The sequence below is a fragment of the Aulonocara stuartgranti genome (genome assembly GCF_965226115.1).
Source record: "Aulonocara stuartgranti genome assembly, chromosome: 13".
Lineage (NCBI taxonomy): Eukaryota > Metazoa > Chordata > Actinopteri > Cichliformes > Cichlidae > Aulonocara > Aulonocara stuartgranti.
This window is the reverse complement of record NC_138949.1, coordinates 4,650,617-4,673,962: the sequence shown is the minus strand read 5'-3', so window position 1 is coordinate 4,673,962 and position 23,346 is coordinate 4,650,617. Positions and strand designations below refer to the sequence as shown.

Genomic DNA, 23,346 nt, shown 5'->3' with positions numbered 1-23,346 from the left:
ACCAAAGTTTGAGTTGGAGGCTAGAGTAAACAAAATAAAACATTCAAGCACTGTTAAAACATCTGTATTTAATGTCGTCAACTCTTTGTAGAAAGACAAAGCAGAGTCTGTGGAGGGATCAGAAAGTCTAAACATCAGGAAAGTAAAAGTTTGTCAGGTGATGCTACAAAACACCAAGGTATAACTATATATAAGATCCGAAATGGGCGATGTCATCTTTTACTCGTGGACAAAGCCCATGGCATCCAGGCTGCAGAAATATGTAAAAACAGCTCGCCCGTTTTGATCAGCTCGCGCTCATTTACTTCCACATTCATCACTGTTCAAAATGAATCAGAAATGAAGACACATCATCTTCAAGTTATATCCCCTAGTGACACTGAATTATAGTTATTCTCTCACTGAGTGTGCATTTCCTGAATAATTCATGTGTAGTCTCACTCTGACTATCACCTTTTCACACTTGGAGTGACTTATTCACAATCACTGTGTTGTGTGTATTTCCTTAGTTAGTGTTACTCCATCCGTAACTAACAAACAGCAAAAGAGCATTCCACTTCTGACCTAAGCATGGATAAGGAGAGGTGGGGGCGGTGTGTCTGATCTCCAATCGTCATCATCTGCATCCCCAAGCTGTTCTTTCTCTGAGAGAGGCCTCTACTGGACAGGGAGGAAACTGCAGATCCTGAAAGAAAAAGGGCACAACAAGCTAGAAAAGTGGGAAAAGCACAAAAAAGAAAAACCAAACAAACCCAGTCTAATCTGCAGGCCGTGTCCGAGTTCAAATACTTGTTTTGAATTCCAGCTGCAGAAGATAAGGCAGTTTCCTCTACTCTTGGCCCAGATGAGTGTGGTAAAAAGCAAACTTACAAATCAGATGTCCTTGCAGAGCCTTAACTCCATCCTGTACATCCGATATGGACTGAAGCTGTCTGGTGAGGCTTGCTATGAACACCAGCTGCCTGATAATGTTGATGACCCACTCTTTCTGTGAGCCAGCACAGCCTGTGTGTGTGGAGGGATGTCGGAAAAAAACAAAACAAAAAAACAAAAAAACAATTAGCCTGAATTAGGACTAGTTGTCATCATTTTTTTTCACATAGCCACGGTTTTTTCTATGGTCTGTTTTTGGGCCATTAATGTAGTTTGGTAACAGCATTATGCTTAAAAATGTTCATCTTTTACTGTTACCTGTTGTGGATCACAAAGTTTAAAACTACTTAAAAACACACACAAACACAACAAAGTAACTCCACCATGTGTCTATCCGGTCTTTAAGTGATGACGTGATCAATCCTACTTCTGGGCCCAAACTACTCTGCGTTTAATAAGGCTGTTGTGTTTTTAACATGTTTTAATGCTTTGTAACTTGTTCTATTTAATCTCAACAAGCCCCTTACAAAAAGTAAGCGATCACTGTCGGCCTCTCTCAGTTTTTATTACAACTATTCATTTTAAAGCTCAGTTTTTAAAACCTTACCATGTAACTACAGCCCAGGCAATGCAGCAGCACATTAATGACTAACCTGTATGTGGATGGATTATCTCAGTTGTTCTCTTGACTGAAGTTTGGTCCGTTTACAGCATCCTGCCATGCCACTGCATTTGTCCCTAACCATCGGGAACCCTCACCTTAACTCTTATCCAGTGGAAAAAAGTTCCCCTTCATCACTGTGTTAATGTTATGCTAACATAGCTGTTTCGCTAGTCACATAGCACATCACTATATACCAGCTAGCCAAACTTCAGTAACCCTACAAACATCACTGCTGCTTACTTTCCTGTCTTCATGTATGTCAGAAGTGATAGCAGAGCTGTGCCTTTTAATTTGTTTTAGAAATCCCTCAGTCAGAACCTGGTATATTATATTTAGACGGAAACTAGTGAGCTAACTCTCTGCTAACTTCTAACTTCAGACAGATTTTTAACTCTCAGTGATCATTTGACTTTGGGACCTGCAGTGTAGTTTGGGTCCAGACACGCTAATGACCAGACTTAAAGACCAAATTTCGGGTCACTTTTGCTGGTCCCAAGCCCCAATAAAGAAGCTAGCTTGAAGCTTGACATAAAAAACAATAATTGCTAAGAAAAGTGTAATTTGTAGTTCTAAATATATTCTAAATGCATTTAGATCGTTTTTACTCACTTTATGTCTCTTCCACGATGTTACGTCTCTCTCCTATGTTGGTTACAATTACATAAGCACTTAGCAGGACAGTGGAAAAACCCAGGGCCACAGTGATACTGAGAATTCCACGGTGTTCACTGTCTTCAGCAACCTTACGAGGGCCGGTTGAACGGCTACAGTCTTATCATACACGTGCAGTGTTCCTACAAGCCATAAGGTTACCTTGAGTGAGGAAGATGATGATTGAATGTCCGTCTGAGTCCATAGGTTGAGGTGCAAGCACATTTCTCCCATTCTCCACAGAGGGCAGTGGCGCATAGGTGTGACGTCACTAACACTTTAAAAGATAGAGTTTGCACAGATGTACAATCAAATCTTCTTCTATTTAAACACAAGAGACAGCAGGTCTATTTGCAGTGAGATGTAATACTCCGATGAATTTTAAACACGCTATAACATTTCACACATCGTTATGAGAGGAGCGTTTCTGAGGCAACGACAAAAGGCTGGTTTTCAAGGGGATATTTCTGAATTTTCTTTTTCGCTTTCCATCTTCTCTGCATCACAGCACAATTGGATTAATAAACCTGCAGCTGAATAGCAGCAAAGGGATTTCAAATATTGCTTCATCGCTAATAATTTCTGGTGTTTGTATCTAGTCATTTCTAGACAGTGCAGCCACTCCACCACTAAATATTCAATTTATGTCTGCAGCAAAATTCCAGCTTTTTTTATTCATTTTTCCCCCCCCAAGCATGACTGAGTGCAGACAAATCTACATTGTGGTCATAACTGTGTTTACTGTTGTTTACTGATTTAATCCCCTTGAATACAGATGAGCCAGGATCACAGTTTTAATGAGTGCCAGGTGGGTGCAAAAATATGTTAATTCAAGGTCATGTCAAGGGGTTAAGACTCACTGTGTTTCAGGTCAGCGGAGCCACAGCTCTGACTACTGCCACCTGTGACCCACTATGTTATTACTTTAGAAGGAAGAGGTGAGGTGATAGCAATGATTAAACATCCACTTTGTTAAAAAGAGCTGAAAGTCAAATACTGGAAAGCCACGTGTACTATTGGATTTTACTTTGCTCCAAGCAGATCTAATCTATATTTCAGAGGGAAAGATCTTTGTCCCAGGCCAGCACTGCAAAATCATCTGAAGCAGTCATTTAACAGAGAACAAGCAGCAGTTAGCCACACTTTGGACAACCTCTCCACTAAGAAGCTGACCTACATTCTTAAAGCAGCCAACTTTGAATGCTAAATCCTGCTGGGTTAGAGTTGAGAGACACACAAAGAGAATTCTTCTTTATACATATTCTACTATGACTGCAGCGACAACTAATACTGTTGTCTAATGCTATCTGGACACTTGACTCTCAGGGCAGATGTTCATAATGATGATGACAAAAATGTGGCCAATGTTTTAACACAACCTGCACTAATGATTGTGAGGAATATTGAAGCTCTAACACCACATGTGTCTCATTCTTACATAATGCATCACAAGTATTACTAGGATCAATGAAAAATAAAGCATAGCTGTGCTTTTTAACCATCTGTATTGAACATCTGGATCTCTGCACTGTGACATAAAATAGAAATCTTATGTAGTACATAAAATTTTTCCCTTTCTCCATCACAGATTATAGACATTCGAAAAACGTCAAACACTTAAAAACTGAAGACAATCTGTTTCGTCTCGTATTTTAAAAATGGCGTCAGGTGGTTGCTGTCAGTGCCTCTGTCAGTGCGCCCCAGGGTGGCTGTGGCTACAATGTAGCTTGCCATCACCAGTGTGTGAATGTGTGGATGACTGGATATGTAAAGCGCTTTGGGGTCCTTAAGGACTAGTAAAGCGCTATATAAATACAGGTCATTTACCATGCTGTGCACGTGATGAAATTGTATGTTTAATGATTTTTTTCCCTGCCATTATTCAGATTGAAGACTCGTGGAACACAAGTAATAACATGATTAAGTACTCACTCTAATGCGATTACTGAGTTCAGCAAAAGTAATGAGTTACCGTTAAAATACTGCATTAAAGACAAAGTAGTAATGCTTTAATGGCTAAAAATGATGATGCATGAACGCTTCCCGGCCAATGCAGCCTTGCAGTCTGCTGTATCATTTCTGTCAGACAACCTTCAAGTAACCCGTCTTAAATCTGACAGCCACCTTCTGCTTTTCCGACTTCATGCCGTTTCCTGCAGCACCACATGGCTTTTTGCTTTGACTCCTCAATCACTTTCAAATGAAAACAAACTGTCCCACAGAGGGAAGGACAAACTTTTAAAAAGTCCAAAATAATCCTTTCAGGAAAAACAAAACAGGAACTACTACTCATTCTAAATCTGAGTGGGACTTGCAGCGTATAAAACCAACTGTGGAGTCGACGCTGTTGTTTTAACATAAAGCACCGAGGCAATACTGTTCCTAAAATTCAGTGGGACAGTTTTTCTAAAAAAAAAGGAAAATACTGTGTGGACTGAATTCCAAGCAGAAAGCTACACGACAAGAGTAAGTAATGCTTTTACCAGAAAGTACAGCACAGGAGGACTTACAACAGCCATTAAAATGCACCCACATTTGGGTTGAGCGACCTCTGCATCAAACAGAGAGCATTACTGTGGAGAGCACAGATACAGGACTTTCCACTGCAGCATTCAATTACAGCAGTGTGGTTCAGAATGCAAAAACAGCTGGTGATAGTACAAAAGAGCCGTGTAATGCAAAAAGATTGATGAGAACATACCTGTCTCTCCCCACAGTGTGTCATGACTATCAATTTGCACAGCGTGCTCATTATTCAACGCCAGCAAGCCTCTCACAACCTGCCAAAAAAGAAACTTAGATTAATGACATGCTGTTTCAGCAGAAAAAAAAAAAATCAAATAAACCTTTGAGAGGTTACAGTATACAAAATGCTAATCTTAAAAAACATTAACAAAAACGCGCATTCAAATAGTTGAACTTTAAAAGGGTCTTTTCTGCATGCAGGTTGACTTCACTTGGCCCAGTTATGTTATTCTAATCCAGGCCTTGGGAGCCAATTCCAGCTAACGAGGGAGCCAAACTAAACCTTGAGTCTACGTCTCACCGGGGCAGCTGAAGGCGCTGCACTGTTATCGATTGTGAATCTACATGCAATTCTGAACAGTACTTCTGGCTTTGAGTCATATTCACAGAGAACGCTGTGTGCTCATTTTTATTTTATATATCTATAGTTCCTTCTGATCTTTAAAAAAAAATAAATCAGAAATTCTTTGTGAAGGCTGTTGTGAAACCATGCAAGAAAGAAAAGGTCTTGTCTCACTATTAAAACTGGAAAAACCAGGATCCTGTGTGGCTTAAAGTATGTTTTTTGTACATCCATGTTTTCTTTCTTTTGTAGCGAGAAACAGTACAAAAAAAAGGGCATTTATGTCTATGGATCTGGTAAAATACATGCATGTGTGTCAGTCAGACCTGTGTGTGCCCCATGCTCGAGGCTGCAATCAAAGCCTGCTGCAGAGCTTTGCTCTTCAGAGAGCAGTCCTGCTGCTGCCCCTCAGCACTCCATTCTAGCTCCAGCAGGTACTGGATAATCTCAAGGTGTCCTCGTAGGGCAGCATGGACCAGAGCACACTGGCCACTCTTATCTACATGATCAACCTGGCAAAAAGAAGATTCTTGGTTTTAATAAACAGAAACAGCAAAAACCTGTGAGGTAAATATACCGTATGCATGGTTCAGACGCATTTTTCAAATTTAAGTAATTTTTACGCACTTTCAAAGTCCATTATCAAGCTTTTCCAGTACATTACCAAAAAAAGAATGAATGTTTCAATTTGCATTACCTCAATAAGACCATGTAAAAATTGAAACAAATCATCTTAGGTCGACTTAAAAGTCCTTTGTTCTCCTTTTGTTAAAACAGAGAAAAATGCACCACACGAAAACACTGAAAAAGGAAATGGTTGATTTATATGCATTGATTTATATGATTTATTTATATGCATATACAAACTCAAAACACATATTTCTCTTAAAACAGAAAGATGTGCAAATGTGAACAAATCAACTTAAAGATATTCATCTCCACTTGACAAAAAACAACAACCACACAAAACAAGAAAACTGCACAAATTAATAAGTCTTTAATCATTAATAATAATTAATAATTTTTGTGACACAAAAATAGGAGACAGATGTTTGTTATTTTAACTAGTTAAGCACACATGCCCAGAGAAATGGGGGCAAAAGAGAGGAGACCACGTTTAATCGATTATAACACGAGGTCAGAAATATAAGTGCTGACATGAGTAGTGTCCACAGAAACCTCTGAATCTCAGCTAAAAACTCATGTAAACCATGTCTACAAACACCAAACAAAGCAAAGACACCAGACAGTTAAAAGAGCAGTTACTGCACCATGAATCTGTGGACAGGTAATATCCCTATTTTGATTTATGATTTTCTGGAGTTAAATGTGAACCAAAGCATATTTTCAAACGTGTTATATGCTATAAAATACTTTTAAAAATTAGGTGAGGGAAATAAAAAATCATTTTTTCTATGTTTGAGTCACAGTAACTTTGACATAGTAACATCTGCAGTAATATTTACAGCTCTGATGACATCTCACCAGTGTTAGCTTTATTTTGACACCAAGACTGTTTACACAGAGTTTGTAATTGCAGAGAAATACATTTATTTTGGTCATTTCCTTTTCAAGCAGGAAGCTCACCCTTCTTGGTATACCCTTTAGATGAATACAGAGTTTTTAATTAAATACATATTCTTTAAATAATGTTCCCTTTTAGAAAAAGTAGGATAATTAAAAAAACAAAACATTTATTATAGCTCTGTCACGTAGAAAAAAACCTGTCTTTTTTCTGTGGTCTGTTATATAACATTAGGGGTGTTCGTGGCAATTAACTTTTTAATCGACTAAGCGGGTCAAGTAAGAAACACTTAAATATTAAGTTACATTTGAAAACTGTTTAAAAAAAAACATATCCCCATTCCACATTCCAAAATGTCATGTGACAATCTGATTGGCTTAGGAGTGATGATGTCACAAGGATGTCACAAGGATGTCACAAGGATCCTTTGAAGTTTTTCTATAAATAGGGGTGAGAAACAGCAATTTTCAGTTCGTTTCTTCGCAGCCTTTGTGTTTGCAGCCTTCAAACGTTGACTACAGAAAAATTTGGAAACCTCTCAGAGTCATCGGATACAAACGCCAACATGTATCCAAGATTACGGCAACCGAGACAAAAAGATTTCGCCGCCTCTCCTTCCACGCGTGGCCGGCCAATTTCTCCAAATGGCCTCTTATCCATCCAAAGGGCATTACAGGAGAGTAGGAATGAAAACAACCATCTCCAGAACAAAATTCGACAAATTGAAGAAGAAAAACGTCACCTGGAGAAGAAGTGCTTACAGATGGAAGCACAAAACAAACACCTGGAAGAAACACTACAGCGCCAGCCCGACATCAACATTATTAATGAGGGCTGGGGGATCAAGTTTGCTCAAGCCAGAGAGCAGATTGTATCCCTCATCAAAGAAAACAAGAAAAAGAGCGCTGAAGTTAAAGAAATGTCCGAGCAGCTTCAAGGCAGGAAAGCGACGATTGATCAAATGGAGTGGGATCTGCAATACATGGACCAAATGAATCACCTGCTCCAAAGAAAGCTTGATGAAGCTGAAGAAAAAAATAAAGAAGTCCTCCAACAGAAGGAACAACAGGACACAAAGCAAAAAGACCTGCAGCGCGAGCTCCAAGGCATGCAGGAAAAGTACAGAATGGTGAAGGCAGAGTTGGAACAAACATTGGTCCAAAATAAAGACCTCCTTCAAGAGAGAGAGCAACAGAAAGAAAGACTGCCAGAAGAAAAGTGCATTATCAAGGACTTTGAGAGTAAAAATCAAAAGTTGCAAGGATTCTGTGATGAACTGAAGGTCAAAACAAGTGAGCTGGAGGGAGAAAAGGAAACACTAGAAAAACGATGCTCACACATGCAGAAAAAGATTGATCACATGGCCAAAAACAACTCAGAGCTCATTAAGGGGATATTGTTGGAATTCAACAACTTGAAGCGGGAAAACACAGAAATGCAGGCCCAAAAGCAAAAACAAGACAAAACGCATGAGGACCTGCAGTGTACGCTCCGCGATATCCAGAAAAGAAATGAGCAGCTAGAAGGCCTGCACAAAGAAGATCAAGTGAGAAATGCAGACCTGCAGAAGGCAAAGCTGACACAGGAGGCAACATCCAAAGACCTCAAAGAAAAGCTTGAAGAAACACAAGCAACATTAGAACAGGTGGAACAAACATGCAAGAAACTAGAGAGGCAAAACACAGAAACCATCGATGAGTTGAGAACCCTCATCCTGGACAAAAAGGCGCTCGTGGAAAAGTCCATGAAAAAGAAGAAAAGATTCTTCAGCTTTTTCCGGTAGAGGGACAATACTGCTTCTTCAACTGATGTAGCCTCGTCTTGCTCCACCTCTGTTCACCCCCCCAACCAGTCCCGGCAGTTGACTGCCCCCTCCTGAGCCTGGTTCTGCCGGAGGTTTCTGCCCGTTTAAAGGCAGTTTTTCCTCCCCACTGTCGCCTAGTGCTTGCTCAGAGGGGATTGTTGGGGTTTTCTCTCCTCTACCTTGTTTCGTTATTTACTTGTTAACTTTTTGCTCTTACCTCATTTAACCTTGTTTCGTTATTTACTTGTTAACTTTTTGCTCTTACCTCATTTAACCTTGTTTCGTTATTTACTTGTTAACTTTTTGCTCTTACTTCATTTAACCTTGTTTCGTTATTTACTTGTTAACTTTTTGCTCTTACCTCATTTAACCTTGTTTCGTTATTTACTTGTTAACTTTTTGCTGTTTCGTTATTTACTTGTTAACTTTTTGCTCTTACTTCATTTAACCTTGTTTCGTTATTTACTTGCTTGTTTAACTTTTTTTTCAACTTATCTAACAAAATAAAACAGTTGAATTTATCCTTTGAGTATTGTTCATCTAATCTTTACAGAGTTTTTCCAAAACACTTTCAAACATTCAGATCTGTCTTTCATTTTCTTCTTGAAACCTCATGAACGGTGAACTAAAAACTCTGGAACATGGTTTGAAACACTGAAATTGTTTCAGCTGAAACTGGCAAAGTCATACGTGCGTGTGTGAGTGTCACAGGTGATATGGTGTCATTAGTCCGGTCATCATGTTTAGGCTCATTCACTCCAGAATTATTTAGGCCAAATCTTTAAAACAGTGTCACTGCACACACATTTCAATCACACAAATGCAGGATTAATTCTTTGCAGTATTTTATCTGATTTATTATGAGAATGTCACGCCTGATCATTTGCACCCACAACATCAAAAATGGGGGCAAAAGAGAGGAGACCACGTTTAATCGATTATAACACGAGGTCAGAAATATAAGTGCTGACATGAGTAGTGTCCACAGAAACCTCTGAATCTCAGCTAAAAACTCATGTAAACCATGTCTACAAACACCAAACAAAGCAAAGACACCAGACAGTTAAAAGAGCAGTTACTGCACCATGAATCTGTGGACAGGTAATATCCCTATTTTGATTTATGATTTTCTGGAGTTAAATGTGAACCAAAGCATATTTTCAAACGTGTTATATGCTATAAAATACTTTTAAAAATTAGGTGAGGGAAATAAAAAATCATTTTTTCTATGTTTGAGTCACAGTAACTTTGACATAGTAACATCTGCAGTAATATTTACAGCTCTGATGACATCTCACCAGTGTTAGCTTTATTTTGACACCAAGACTGTTTACACAGAGTTTGTAATTGCAGAGAAATACATTTATTTTGGTCATTTCCTTTTCAAGCAGGAAGCTCACCCTTCTTGGTATACCCTTTAGATGAATACAGAGTTTTTAATTAAATACATATTCTTTAAATAATGTTCCCTTTTAGAAAAAGTAGGATAATTAAAAAAACAAAACATTTATTATAGCTCTGTCACGTAGAAAAAAACCTGTCTTTTTTCTGTGGTCTGTTATATAACATTAGGGGTGTTCGTGGCAATTAACTTTTTAATCGACTAAGCGGGTCAAGTAAGAAACACTTAAATATTAAGTTACATTTGAAAACTGTTTAAAAAAAAACATATCCCCATTCCACATTCCAAAATGTCATGTGACAATCTGATTGGCTTAGGAGTGATGATGTCACAAGGATGTCACAAGGATGTCACAAGGATCCTTTGAAGTTTTTCTATAAATAGGGGTGAGAAACAGCAATTTTCAGTTCGTTTCTTCGCAGCCTTTGTGTTTGCAGCCTTCAAACGTTGACTACAGAAAAATTTGGAAACCTCTCAGAGTCATCGGATACAAACGCCAACATGTATCCAAGATTACGGCAACCGAGACAAAAAGATTTCGCCGCCTCTCCTTCCACGCGTGGCCGGCCAATTTCTCCAAATGGCCTCTTATCCATCCAAAGGGCATTACAGGAGAGTAGGAATGAAAACAACCATCTCCAGAACAAAATTCGACAAATTGAAGAAGAAAAACGTCACCTGGAGAAGAAGTGCTTACAGATGGAAGCACAAAACAAACACCTGGAAGAAACACTACAGCGCCAGCCCGACATCAACATTATTAATGAGGGCTGGGGGATCAAGTTTGCTCAAGCCAGAGAGCAGATTGTATCCCTCATCAAAGAAAACAAGAAAAAGAGCGCTGAAGTTAAAGAAATGTCCGAGCAGCTTCAAGGCAGGAAAGCGACGATTGATCAAATGGAGTGGGATCTGCAATACATGGACCAAATGAATCACCTGCTCCAAAGAAAGCTTGATGAAGCTGAAGAAAAAAATAAAGAAGTCCTCCAACAGAAGGAACAACAGGACACAAAGCAAAAAGACCTGCAGCGCGAGCTCCAAGGCATGCAGGAAAAGTACAGAATGGTGAAGGCAGAGTTGGAACAAACATTGGTCCAAAATAAAGACCTCCTTCAAGAGAGAGAGCAACAGAAAGAAAGACTGCCAGAAGAAAAGTGCATTATCAAGGACTTTGAGAGTAAAAATCAAAAGTTGCAAGGATTCTGTGATGAACTGAAGGTCAAAACAAGTGAGCTGGAGGGAGAAAAGGAAACACTAGAAAAACGATGCTCACACATGCAGAAAAAGATTGATCACATGGCCAAAAACAACTCAGAGCTCATTAAGGGGATATTGTTGGAATTCAACAACTTGAAGCGGGAAAACACAGAAATGCAGGCCCAAAAGCAAAAACAAGACAAAACGCATGAGGACCTGCAGTGTACGCTCCGCGATATCCAGAAAAGAAATGAGCAGCTAGAAGGCCTGCACAAAGAAGATCAAGTGAGAAATGCAGACCTGCAGAAGGCAAAGCTGACACAGGAGGCAACATCCAAAGACCTCAAAGAAAAGCTTGAAGAAACACAAGCAACATTAGAACAGGTGGAACAAACATGCAAGAAACTAGAGAGGCAAAACACAGAAACCATCGATGAGTTGAGAACCCTCATCCTGGACAAAAAGGCGCTCGTGGAAAAGTCCATGAAAAAGAAGAAAAGATTCTTCAGCTTTTTCCGGTAGAGGGACAATACTGCTTCTTCAACTGATGTAGCCTCGTCTTGCTCCACCTCTGTTCACCCCCCCAACCAGTCCCGGCAGTTGACTGCCCCCTCCTGAGCCTGGTTCTGCCGGAGGTTTCTGCCCGTTTAAAGGCAGTTTTTCCTCCCCACTGTCGCCTAGTGCTTGCTCAGAGGGGATTGTTGGGGTTTTCTCTCCTCTACCTTGTTTCGTTATTTACTTGTTAACTTTTTGCTCTTACCTCATTTAACCTTGTTTCGTTATTTACTTGTTAACTTTTTGCTCTTACCTCATTTAACCTTGTTTCGTTATTTACTTGTTAACTTTTTGCTCTTACTTCATTTAACCTTGTTTCGTTATTTACTTGTTAACTTTTTGCTCTTACCTCATTTAACCTTGTTTCGTTATTTACTTGTTAACTTTTTGCTGTTTCGTTATTTACTTGTTAACTTTTTGCTCTTACTTCATTTAACCTTGTTTCGTTATTTACTTGCTTGTTTAACTTTTTTTTCAACTTATCTAACAAAATAAAACAGTTGAATTTATCCTTTGAGTATTGTTCATCTAATCTTTACAGAGTTTTTCCAAAACACTTTCAAACATTCAGATCTGTCTTTCATTTTCTTCTTGAAACCTCATGAACGGTGAACTAAAAACTCTGGAACATGGTTTGAAACACTGAAATTGTTTCAGCTGAAACTGGCAAAGTCATACGTGCGTGTGTGAGTGTCACAGGTGATATGGTGTCATTAGTCCGGTCATCATGTTTAGGCTCATTCACTCCAGAATTATTTAGGCCAAATCTTTAAAACAGTGTCACTGCACACACATTTCAATCACACAAATGCAGGATTAATTCTTTGCAGTATTTTATCTGATTTATTATGAGAATGTCACGCCTGATCATTTGCACCCACAACATCAAAAATGGGGGCAAAAGAGAGGAGACCACGTTTAATCGATTATAACACGAGGTCAGAAATATAAGTGCTGACATGAGTAGTGTCCACAGAAACCTCTGAATCTCAGCTAAAAACTCATGTAAACCATGTCTACAAACACCAAACAAAGCAAAGACACCAGACAGTTAAAAGAGCAGTTACTGCACCATGAATCTGTGGACAGGTAATATCCCTATTTTGATTTATGATTTTCTGGAGTTAAATGTGAACCAAAGCATATTTTCAAACGTGTTATATGCTATAAAATACTTTTAAAAATTAGGTGAGGGAAATAAAAAATCATTTTTTCTATGTTTGAGTCACAGTAACTTTGACATAGTAACATCTGCAGTAATATTTACAGCTCTGATGACATCTCACCAGTGTTAGCTTTATTTTGACACCAAGACTGTTTACACAGAGTTTGTAATTGCAGAGAAATACATTTATTTTGGTCATTTCCTTTTCAAGCAGGAAGCTCACCCTTCTTGGTATACCCTTTAGATGAATACAGAGTTTTTAATTAAATACATATTCTTTAAATAATGTTCCCTTTTAGAAAAAGTAGGATAATTAAAAAAACAAAACATTTATTATAGCTCTGTCACGTAGAAAAAAACCTGTCTTTTTTCTGTGGTCTGTTATATAACATTAGGGGTGTTCGTGGCAATTAACTTTTTAATCGACTAAGCGGGTCAAGTAAGAAACACTTAAATATTAAGTTACATTTGAAAACTGTTTAAAAAAAAACATATCCCCATTCCACATTCCAAAATGTCATGTGACAATCTGATTGGCTTAGGAGTGATGATGTCACAAGGATGTCACAAGGATGTCACAAGGATCCTTTGAAGTTTTTCTATAAATAGGGGTGAGAAACAGCAATTTTCAGTTCGTTTCTTCGCAGCCTTTGTGTTTGCAGCCTTCAAACGTTGACTACAGAAAAATTTGGAAACCTCTCAGAGTCATCGGATACAAACGCCAACATGTATCCAAGATTACGGCAACCGAGACAAAAAGATTTCGCCGCCTCTCCTTCCACGCGTGGCCGGCCAATTTCTCCAAATGGCCTCTTATCCATCCAAAGGGCATTACAGGAGAGTAGGAATGAAAACAACCATCTCCAGAACAAAATTCGACAAATTGAAGAAGAAAAACGTCACCTGGAGAAGAAGTGCTTACAGATGGAAGCACAAAACAAACACCTGGAAGAAACACTACAGCGCCAGCCCGACATCAACATTATTAATGAGGGCTGGGGGATCAAGTTTGCTCAAGCCAGAGAGCAGATTGTATCCCTCATCAAAGAAAACAAGAAAAAGAGCGCTGAAGTTAAAGAAATGTCCGAGCAGCTTCAAGGCAGGAAAGCGACGATTGATCAAATGGAGTGGGATCTGCAATACATGGACCAAATGAATCACCTGCTCCAAAGAAAGCTTGATGAAGCTGAAGAAAAAAATAAAGAAGTCCTCCAACAGAAGGAACAACAGGACACAAAGCAAAAAGACCTGCAGCGCGAGCTCCAAGGCATGCAGGAAAAGTACAGAATGGTGAAGGCAGAGTTGGAACAAACATTGGTCCAAAATAAAGACCTCCTTCAAGAGAGAGAGCAACAGAAAGAAAGACTGCCAGAAGAAAAGTGCATTATCAAGGACTTTGAGAGTAAAAATCAAAAGTTGCAAGGATTCTGTGATGAACTGAAGGTCAAAACAAGTGAGCTGGAGGGAGAAAAGGAAACACTAGAAAAACGATGCTCACACATGCAGAAAAAGATTGATCACATGGCCAAAAACAACTCAGAGCTCATTAAGGGGATATTGTTGGAATTCAACAACTTGAAGCGGGAAAACACAGAAATGCAGGCCCAAAAGCAAAAACAAGACAAAACGCATGAGGACCTGCAGTGTACGCTCCGCGATATCCAGAAAAGAAATGAGCAGCTAGAAGGCCTGCACAAAGAAGATCAAGTGAGAAATGCAGACCTGCAGAAGGCAAAGCTGACACAGGAGGCAACATCCAAAGACCTCAAAGAAAAGCTTGAAGAAACACAAGCAACATTAGAACAGGTGGAACAAACATGCAAGAAACTAGAGAGGCAAAACACAGAAACCATCGATGAGTTGAGAACCCTCATCCTGGACAAAAAGGCGCTCGTGGAAAAGTCCATGAAAAAGAAGAAAAGATTCTTCAGCTTTTTCCGGTAGAGGGACAATACTGCTTCTTCAACTGATGTAGCCTCGTCTTGCTCCACCTCTGTTCACCCCCCCAACCAGTCCCGGCAGTTGACTGCCCCCTCCTGAGCCTGGTTCTGCCGGAGGTTTCTGCCCGTTTAAAGGCAGTTTTTCCTCCCCACTGTCGCCTAGTGCTTGCTCAGAGGGGATTGTTGGGGTTTTCTCTCCTCTACCTTGTTTCTTTATTTACTTGTTAACTTTTTGCTCTTACTTCATTTAACCTTGTTTCTTTATTTACTTGTTAACTTTTTGCTCTTACCTCATTTAACCTTGTTTCGTTATTTACTTGTTAACTTTTTGCTCTTACCTCATTTAACCTTGTTTCGTTATTTACTTGTTAACTTTTTGCTCTTACCTCATTTAACCTTGTTTCGTTATTTACTTGTTAACTTTTTGCTCTTACTTCATTTAACCTTGTTTCTTTATTTACTTGTTAACTTTTTGCTGTTTCGTTATTTACTTGTTAACTTTTTGCTCTTACTTCATTTAACCTTGTTTCGTTATTTACTTGCTTGTTTAACTTTTTTTTCAACTTATCTAACAAAATAAAACAGTTGAATTTATCCTTTGAGTATTGTTCATCTAATCTTTACAGAGTTTTTCCAAAACACTTTCAAACATTCAGATCTGTCTTTCATTTTCTTCTTGAAACCTCATGAACGGTGAACTAAAAACTCTGGAACATGGTTTGAAACACTGAAATTGTTTCAGCTGAAACTGGCAAAGTCATACGTGCGTGTGTGAGTGTCACAGGTGATATGGTGTCATTAGTCCGGTCATCATGTTTAGGCTCATTCACTCCAGAATTATTTAGGCCAAATCTTTAAAACAGTGTCACTGCACACACATTTCAATCACACAAATGCAGGATTAATTCTTTGCAGTATTTTATCTGATTTATTATGAGAATGTCACGCCTGATCATTTGCACCCACAACATCAAAAATGGGGGCAAAAGAGAGGAGACCACGTTTAATCGATTATAACACGAGGTCAGAAATATAAGTGCTGACATGAGTAGTGTCCACAGAAACCTCTGAATCTCAGCTAAAAACTCATGTAAACCATGTCTACAAACACCAAACAAAGCAAAGACACCAGACAGTTAAAAGAGCAGTTACTGCACCATGAATCTGTGGACAGGTAATATCCCTATTTTGATTTATGATTTTCTGGAGTTAAATGTGAACCAAAGCATATTTTCAAACGTGTTATATGCTATAAAATACTTTTAAAAATTAGGTGAGGGAAATAAAAAATCATTTTTTCTATGTTTGAGTCACAGTAACTTTGACATAGTAACATCTGCAGTAATATTTACAGCTCTGATGACATCTCACCAGTGTTAGCTTTATTTTGACACCAAGACTGTTTACACAGAGTTTGTAATTGCAGAGAAATACATTTATTTTGGTCATTTCCTTTTCAAGCAGGAAGCTCACCCTTCTTGGTATACCCTTTAGATGAATACAGAGTTTTTAATTAAATACATATTCTTTAAATAATGTTCCCTTTTAGAAAAAGTAGGATAATTAAAAAAACAAAACATTTATTATAGCTCTGTCACGTAGAAAAAAACCTGTCTTTTTTCTGTGGTCTGTTATATAACATTAGGGGTGTTCGTGGCAATTAACTTTTTAATCGACTAAGCGGGTCAAGTAAGAAACACTTAAATATTAAGTTACATTTGAAAACTGTTTAAAAAAAAACATATCCCCATTCCACATTCCAAAATGTCATGTGACAATCTGATTGGCTTAGGAGTGATGATGTCACAAGGATGTCACAAGGATGTCACAAGGATCCTTTGAAGTTTTTCTATAAATAGGGGTGAGAAACAGCAATTTTCAGTTCGTTTCTTCGCAGCCTTTGTGTTTGCAGCCTTCAAACGTTGACTACAGAAAAATTTGGAAACCTCTCAGAGTCATCGGATACAAACGCCAACATGTATCCAAGATTACGGCAACCGAGACAAAAAGATTTCGCCGCCTCTCCTTCCACGCGTGGCCGGCCAATTTCTCCAAATGGCCTCTTATCCATCCAAAGGGCATTACAGGAGAGTAGGAATGAAAACAACCATCTCCAGAACAAAATTCGACAAATTGAAGAAGAAAAACGTCACCTGGAGAAGAAGTGCTTACAGATGGAAGCACAAAACAAACACCTGGAAGAAACACTACAGCGCCAGCCCGACATCAACATTATTAATGAGGGCTGGGGGATCAAGTTTGCTCAAGCCAGAGAGCAGATTGTATCCCTCATCAAAGAAAACAAGAAAAAGAGCGCTGAAGTTAAAGAAATGTCCGAGCAGCTTCAAGGCAGGAAAGCGACGATTGATCAAATGGAGTGGGATCTGCAATACATGGACCAAATGAATCACCTGCTCCAAAGAAAGCTTGATGAAGCTGAAGAAAAAAATAAAGAAGTCCTCCAACAGAAGGAACAACAGGACACAAAGCAAAAAGACCTGCAGCGCGAGCTCCAAGGCATGCAGGAAAAGTACAGAATGGTGAAGGCAGAGTTGGAACAAACATTGGTCCAAAATAAAGACCTCCTTCAAGAGAGAGAGCAACAGAAAGAAAGACTGCCAGAAGAAAAGTGCATTATCAAGGACTTTGAGAGTAAAAATCAAAAGTTGCAAGGATTCTGTGATGAACTGAAGGTCAAAACAAGTGAGCTGGAGGGAGAAAAGGAAACACTAGAAAAACGATGCTCACACATGCAGAAAAAGATTGATCACATGGCCAAAAACAACTCAGAGCTCATTAAGGGGATATTGTTGGAATTCAACAACTTGAAGCGGGAAAACACAGAAATGCAGGCCCAAAAGCAAAAACAAGACAAAACGCATGAGGACCTGCAGTGTACGCTCCGCGATATCCAGAAAAGAAATGAGCAGCTAGAAGGCCTGCACAAAGAAGATCAAGTGAGAAATGCAGACCTGCAGAAGGCAAAGCTGACACAGGAGGCAACATCCAAAGACCTCAAAGAAAAGCTTGAAGAAACACAAGCAACATTAGAACAGGTGGAACAAACATGCAAGAAACTAGAGAGGCAAAAGACAGAAACCATCGATGAGTTGAGAACCCTCATCCTGGACAAAAAGGCGCTCGTGGAAAAGTCCATGAAAAAGAAGAAAAGATTCTTCAGCTTTTTCCGGTAGAGGGACAATACTGCTTCTTCAACTGATGTAGCCTCGTCTTGCTCCACCTCTGTTCACCCCCCCAACCAGTCCCGGCAGTTGACTGCCCCCTCCTGAGCCTGGTTCTGCCGGAGGTTTCTGCCCGTTTAAAGGCAGTTTTTCCTCCCCACTGTCGCCTAGTGCTTGCTCAGAGGGGATTGTTGGGGTTTTCTCTCCTCTACCTTGTTTCTTTATTTACTTGTTAACTTTTTGCTCTTACTTCATTTAACCTTGTTTCTTTATTTACTTGTTAACTTTTTGCTCTTACCTCATTTAACCTTGTTTCGTTATTTACTTGTTAACTTTTTGCTCTTACCTCATTTAACCTTGTTTCGTTATTTACTTGTTAACTTTTTGCTCTTACCTCATTTAACCTTGTTTCGTTATTTACTTGTTAACTTTTTGCTCTTACTTCATTTAACCTTGTTTCTTTATTTACTTGTTAACTTTTTGCTGTTTCGTTATTTACTTGTTAACTTTTTGCTCTTACTTCATTTAACCTTGTTTCGTTATTTACTTGCTTGTTTAACTTTTTTTTCAACTTATCTAACAAAATAAAACAGTTGAATTTATCCTTTGAGTATTGTTCATCTAATCTTTACAGAGTTTTTCCAAAACACTTTCAAACATTCAGATCTGTCTTTCATTTTCTTCTTGAAACCTCATGAACGGTGAACTAAAAACTCTGGAACATGGTTTGAAACACTGAAATTGTTTCAGCTGAAACTGGCAAAGTCATACGTGCGTGTGTGAGTGTCACAGGTGATATGGTGTCATTAGTCCGGTCATCATGTTTAGGCTCATTCACTCCAGAATTATTTAGGCCAAATCTTTAAAACAGTGTCACTGCACACACATTTCAATCACACAAATGCAGGATTAATTCTTTGCAGTATTTTATCTGATTTATTATGAGAATGTCACGCCTGATCATTTGCACCCACAACATCAAAAATGGGGGCAAAAGAGAGGAGACCACGTTTAATCGATTATAACACGAGGTCAGAAATATAAGTGCTGACATGAGTAGTGTCCACAGAAACCTCTGAATCTCAGCTAAAAACTCATGTAAACCATGTCTACAAACACCAAACAAAGCAAAGACACCAGACAGTTAAAAGAGCAGTTACTGCACCATGAATCTGTGGACAGGTAATATCCCTATTTTGATTTATGATTTTCTGGAGTTAAATGTGAACCAAAGCATATTTTCAAACGTGTTATATGCTATAAAATACTTTTAAAAATTAGGTGAGGGAAATAAAAAATCATTTTTTCTATGTTTGAGTCACAGTAACTTTGACATAGTAACATCTGCAGTAATATTTACAGCTCTGATGACATCTCACCAGTGTTAGCTTTATTTTGACACCAAGACTGTTTACACAGAGTTTGTAATTGCAGAGAAATACATTTATTTTGGTCATTTCCTTTTCAAGCAGGAAGCTCACCCTTCTTGGTATACCCTTTAGATGAATACAGAGTTTTTAATTAAATACATATTCTTTAAATAATGTTCCCTTTTAGAAAAAGTAGGATAATTAAAAAAACAAAACATTTATTATAGCTCTGTCACGTAGAAAAAAACCTGTCTTTTTTCTGTGGTCTGTTATATAACATTAGGGGTGTTCGTGGCAATTAACTTTTTAATCGACTAAGCGGGTCAAGTAAGAAACACTTAAATATTAAGTTACATTTGAAAACTGTTTAAAAAAAAACATATCCCCATTCCACATTCCAAAATGTCATGTGACAATCTGATTGGCTTAGGAGTGATGATGTCACAAGGATGTCACAAGGATGTCACAAGGATCCTTTGAAGTTTTTCTATAAATAGGGGTGAGAAACAGCAATTTTCAGTTCGTTTCTTCGCAGCCTTTGTGTTTGCAGCCTTCAAACGTTGACTACAGAAAAATTTGGAAACCTCTCAGAGTCATCGGATACAAACGCCAACATGTATCCAAGATTACGGCAACCGAGACAAAAAGATTTCGCCGCCTCTCCTTCCACGCGTGGCCGGCCAATTTCTCCAAATGGCCTCTTATCCATCCAAAGGGCATTACAGGAGAGTAGGAATGAAAACAACCATCTCCAGAACAAAATTCGACAAATTGAAGAAGAAAAACGTCACCTGGAGAAGAAGTGCTTACAGATGGAAGCACAAAACAAACACCTGGAAGAAACACTACAGCGCCAGCCCGACATCAACATTATTAATGAGGGCTGGGGGATCAAGTTTGCTCAAGCCAGAGAGCAGATTGTATCCCTCATCAAAGAAAACAAGAAAAAGAGCGCTGAAGTTAAAGAAATGTCCGAGCAGCTTCAAGGCAGGAAAGCGACGATTGATCAAATGGAGTGGGATCTGCAATACATGGACCAAATGAATCACCTGCTCCAAAGAAAGCTTGATGAAGCTGAAGAAAAAAATAAAGAAGTCCTCCAACAGAAGGAACAACAGGACACAAAGCAAAAAGACCTGCAGCGCGAGCTCCAAGGCATGCAGGAAAAGTACAGAATGGTGAAGGCAGAGTTGGAACAAACATTGGTCCAAAATAAAGACCTCCTTCAAGAGAGAGAGCAACAGAAAGAAAGACTGCCAGAAGAAAAGTGCATTATCAAGGACTTTGAGAGTAAAAATCAAAAGTTGCAAGGATTCTGTGATGAACTGAAGGTCAAAACAAGTGAGCTGGAGGGAGAAAAGGAAACACTAGAAAAACGATGCTCACACATGCAGAAAAAGATTGATCACATGGCCAAAAACAACTCAGAGCTCATTAAGGGGATATTGTTGGAATTCAACAACTTGAAGCGGGAAAACACAGAAATGCAGGCCCAAAAGCAAAAACAAGACAAAACGCATGAGGACCTGCAGTGTACGCTCCGCGATATCCAGAAAAGAAATGAGCAGCTAGAAGGCCTGCACAAAGAAGATCAAGTGAGAAATGCAGACCTGCAGAAGGCAAAGCTGACACAGGAGGCAACATCCAAAGACCTCAAAGAAAAGCTTGAAGAAACACAAGCAACATTAGAACAGGTGGAACAAACATGCAAGAAACTAGAGAGGCAAAACACAGAAACCATCGATGAGTTGAGAACCCTCATCCTGGACAAAAAGGCGCTCGTGGAAAAGTCCATGAAAAAGAAGAAAAGATTCTTCAGCTTTTTCCGGTAGAGGGACAATACTGCTTCTTCAACTGATGTAGCCTCGTCTTGCTCCACCTCTGTTCACCCCCCCAACCAGTCCCGGCAGTTGACTGCCCCCTCCTGAGCCTGGTTCTGCCGGAGGTTTCTGCCCGTTTAAAGGCAGTTTTTCCTCCCCACTGTCGCCTAGTGCTTGCTCAGAGGGGATTGTTGGGGTTTTCTCTCCTCTACCTTGTTTCTTTATTTACTTGTTAACTTTTTGCTCTTACTTCATTTAACCTTGTTTCTTTATTTACTTGTTAACTTTTTGCTCTTACCTCATTTAACCTTGTTTCGTTATTTACTTGTTAACTTTTTGCTCTTACCTCATTTAACCTTGTTTCGTTATTTACTTGTTAACTTTTTGCTCTTACCTCATTTAACCTTGTTTCGTTATTTACTTGTTAACTTTTTGCTCTTACTTCATTTAACCTTGTTTCTTTATTTACTTGTTAACTTTTTGCTGTTTCGTTATTTACTTGTTAACTTTTTGCTCTTACTTCATTTAACCTTGTTTCGTTATTTACTTGCTTGTTTAACTTTTTTTTCAACTTATCTAACAAAATAAAACAGTTGAATTTATCCTTTGAGTATTGTTCATCTAATCTTTACAGAGTTTTTCCAAAACACTTTCAAACATTCAGATCTGTCTTTCATTTTCTTCTTGAAACCTCATGAACGGTGAACTAAAAACTCTGGAACATGGTTTGAAACACTGAAATTGTTTCAGCTGAAACTGGCAAAGTCATACGTGCGTGTGTGAGTGTCACAGGTGATATGGTGTCATTAGTCCGGTCATCATGTTTAGGCTCATTCACTCCAGAATTATTTAGGCCAAATCTTTAAAACAGTGTCACTGCACACACATTTCAATCACACAAATGCAGGATTAATTCTTTGCAGTATTTTATCTGATTTATTATGAGAATGTCACGCCTGATCATTTGCACCCACAACATCAAAAATGGGGGCAAAAGAGAGGAGACCACGTTTAATCGATTATAACACGAGGTCAGAAATATAAGTGCTGACATGAGTAGTGTCCACAGAAACCTCTGAATCTCAGCTAAAAACTCATGTAAACCATGTCTACAAACACCAAACAAAGCAAAGACACCAGACAGTTAAAAGAGCAGTTACTGCACCATGAATCTGTGGACAGGTAATATCCCTATTTTGATTTATGATTTTCTGGAGTTAAATGTGAACCAAAGCATATTTTCAAACGTGTTATATGCTATAAAATACTTTTAAAAATTAGGTGAGGGAAATAAAAAATCATTTTTTCTATGTTTGAGTCACAGTAACTTTGACATAGTAACATCTGCAGTAATATTTACAGCTCTGATGACATCTCACCAGTGTTAGCTTTATTTTGACACCAAGACTGTTTACACAGAGTTTGTAATTGCAGAGAAATACATTTATTTTGGTCATTTCCTTTTCAAGCAGGAAGCTCACCCTTCTTGGTATACCCTTTAGATGAATACAGAGTTTTTAATTAAATACATATTCTTTAAATAATGTTCCCTTTTAGAAAAAGTAGGATAATTAAAAAAACAAAACATTTATTATAGCTCTGTCACGTAGAAAAAAACCTGTCTTTTTTCTGTGGTCTGTTATATAACATTAGGGGTGTTCGTGGCAATTAACTTTTTAATCGACTAAGCGGGTCAAGTAAGAAACACTTAAATATTAAGTTACATTTGAAAACTGTTTAAAAAAAAACATATCCCCATTCCACATTCCAAAATGTCATGTGACAATCTGATTGGCTTAGGAGTGATGATGTCACAAGGATGTCACAAGGATGTCACAAGGATCCTTTGAAGTTTTTCTATAAATAGGGGTGAGAAACAGCAATTTTCAGTTCGTTTCTTCGCAGCCTTTGTGTTTGCAGCCTTCAAACGTTGACTACAGAAAAATTTGGAAACCTCTCAGAGTCATCGGATACAAACGCCAACATGTATCCAAGATTACGGCAACCGAGACAAAAAGATTTCGCCGCCTCTCCTTCCACGCGTGGCCGGCCAATTTCTCCAAATGGCCTCTTATCCATCCAAAGGGCATTACAGGAGAGTAGGAATGAA

At 38.7% G+C, this 23,346-nt stretch overlaps 1 protein-coding gene across 1 annotated transcript in view; it reads right to left on the bottom strand.

Moving 5' to 3' along the window:
- Positions 1 to 1,301: 1,301 nt before the first annotated feature.
- The window catches only part of LOC309720906 (protein TANC1-like), a 45,316-nt gene continuing 23,271 nt past the window's right edge, over positions 1,302 to 23,346 (bottom strand). Inside the window, exons 4-6 of the mRNA XM_082558151.1 lie at positions 5,603 to 5,788; positions 4,890 to 4,968; positions 1,302 to 2,465 (exon numbers count right to left, since the gene is read on the bottom strand). Coding sequence (XP_082414277.1) covers positions 2,347 to 2,465; positions 4,890 to 4,968; positions 5,603 to 5,788 — 384 coding nt within the window. The 3' untranslated portion in view covers positions 1,302 to 2,346. The remainder of the gene's footprint in view (positions 2,466 to 4,889; positions 4,969 to 5,602; positions 5,789 to 23,346) is intronic.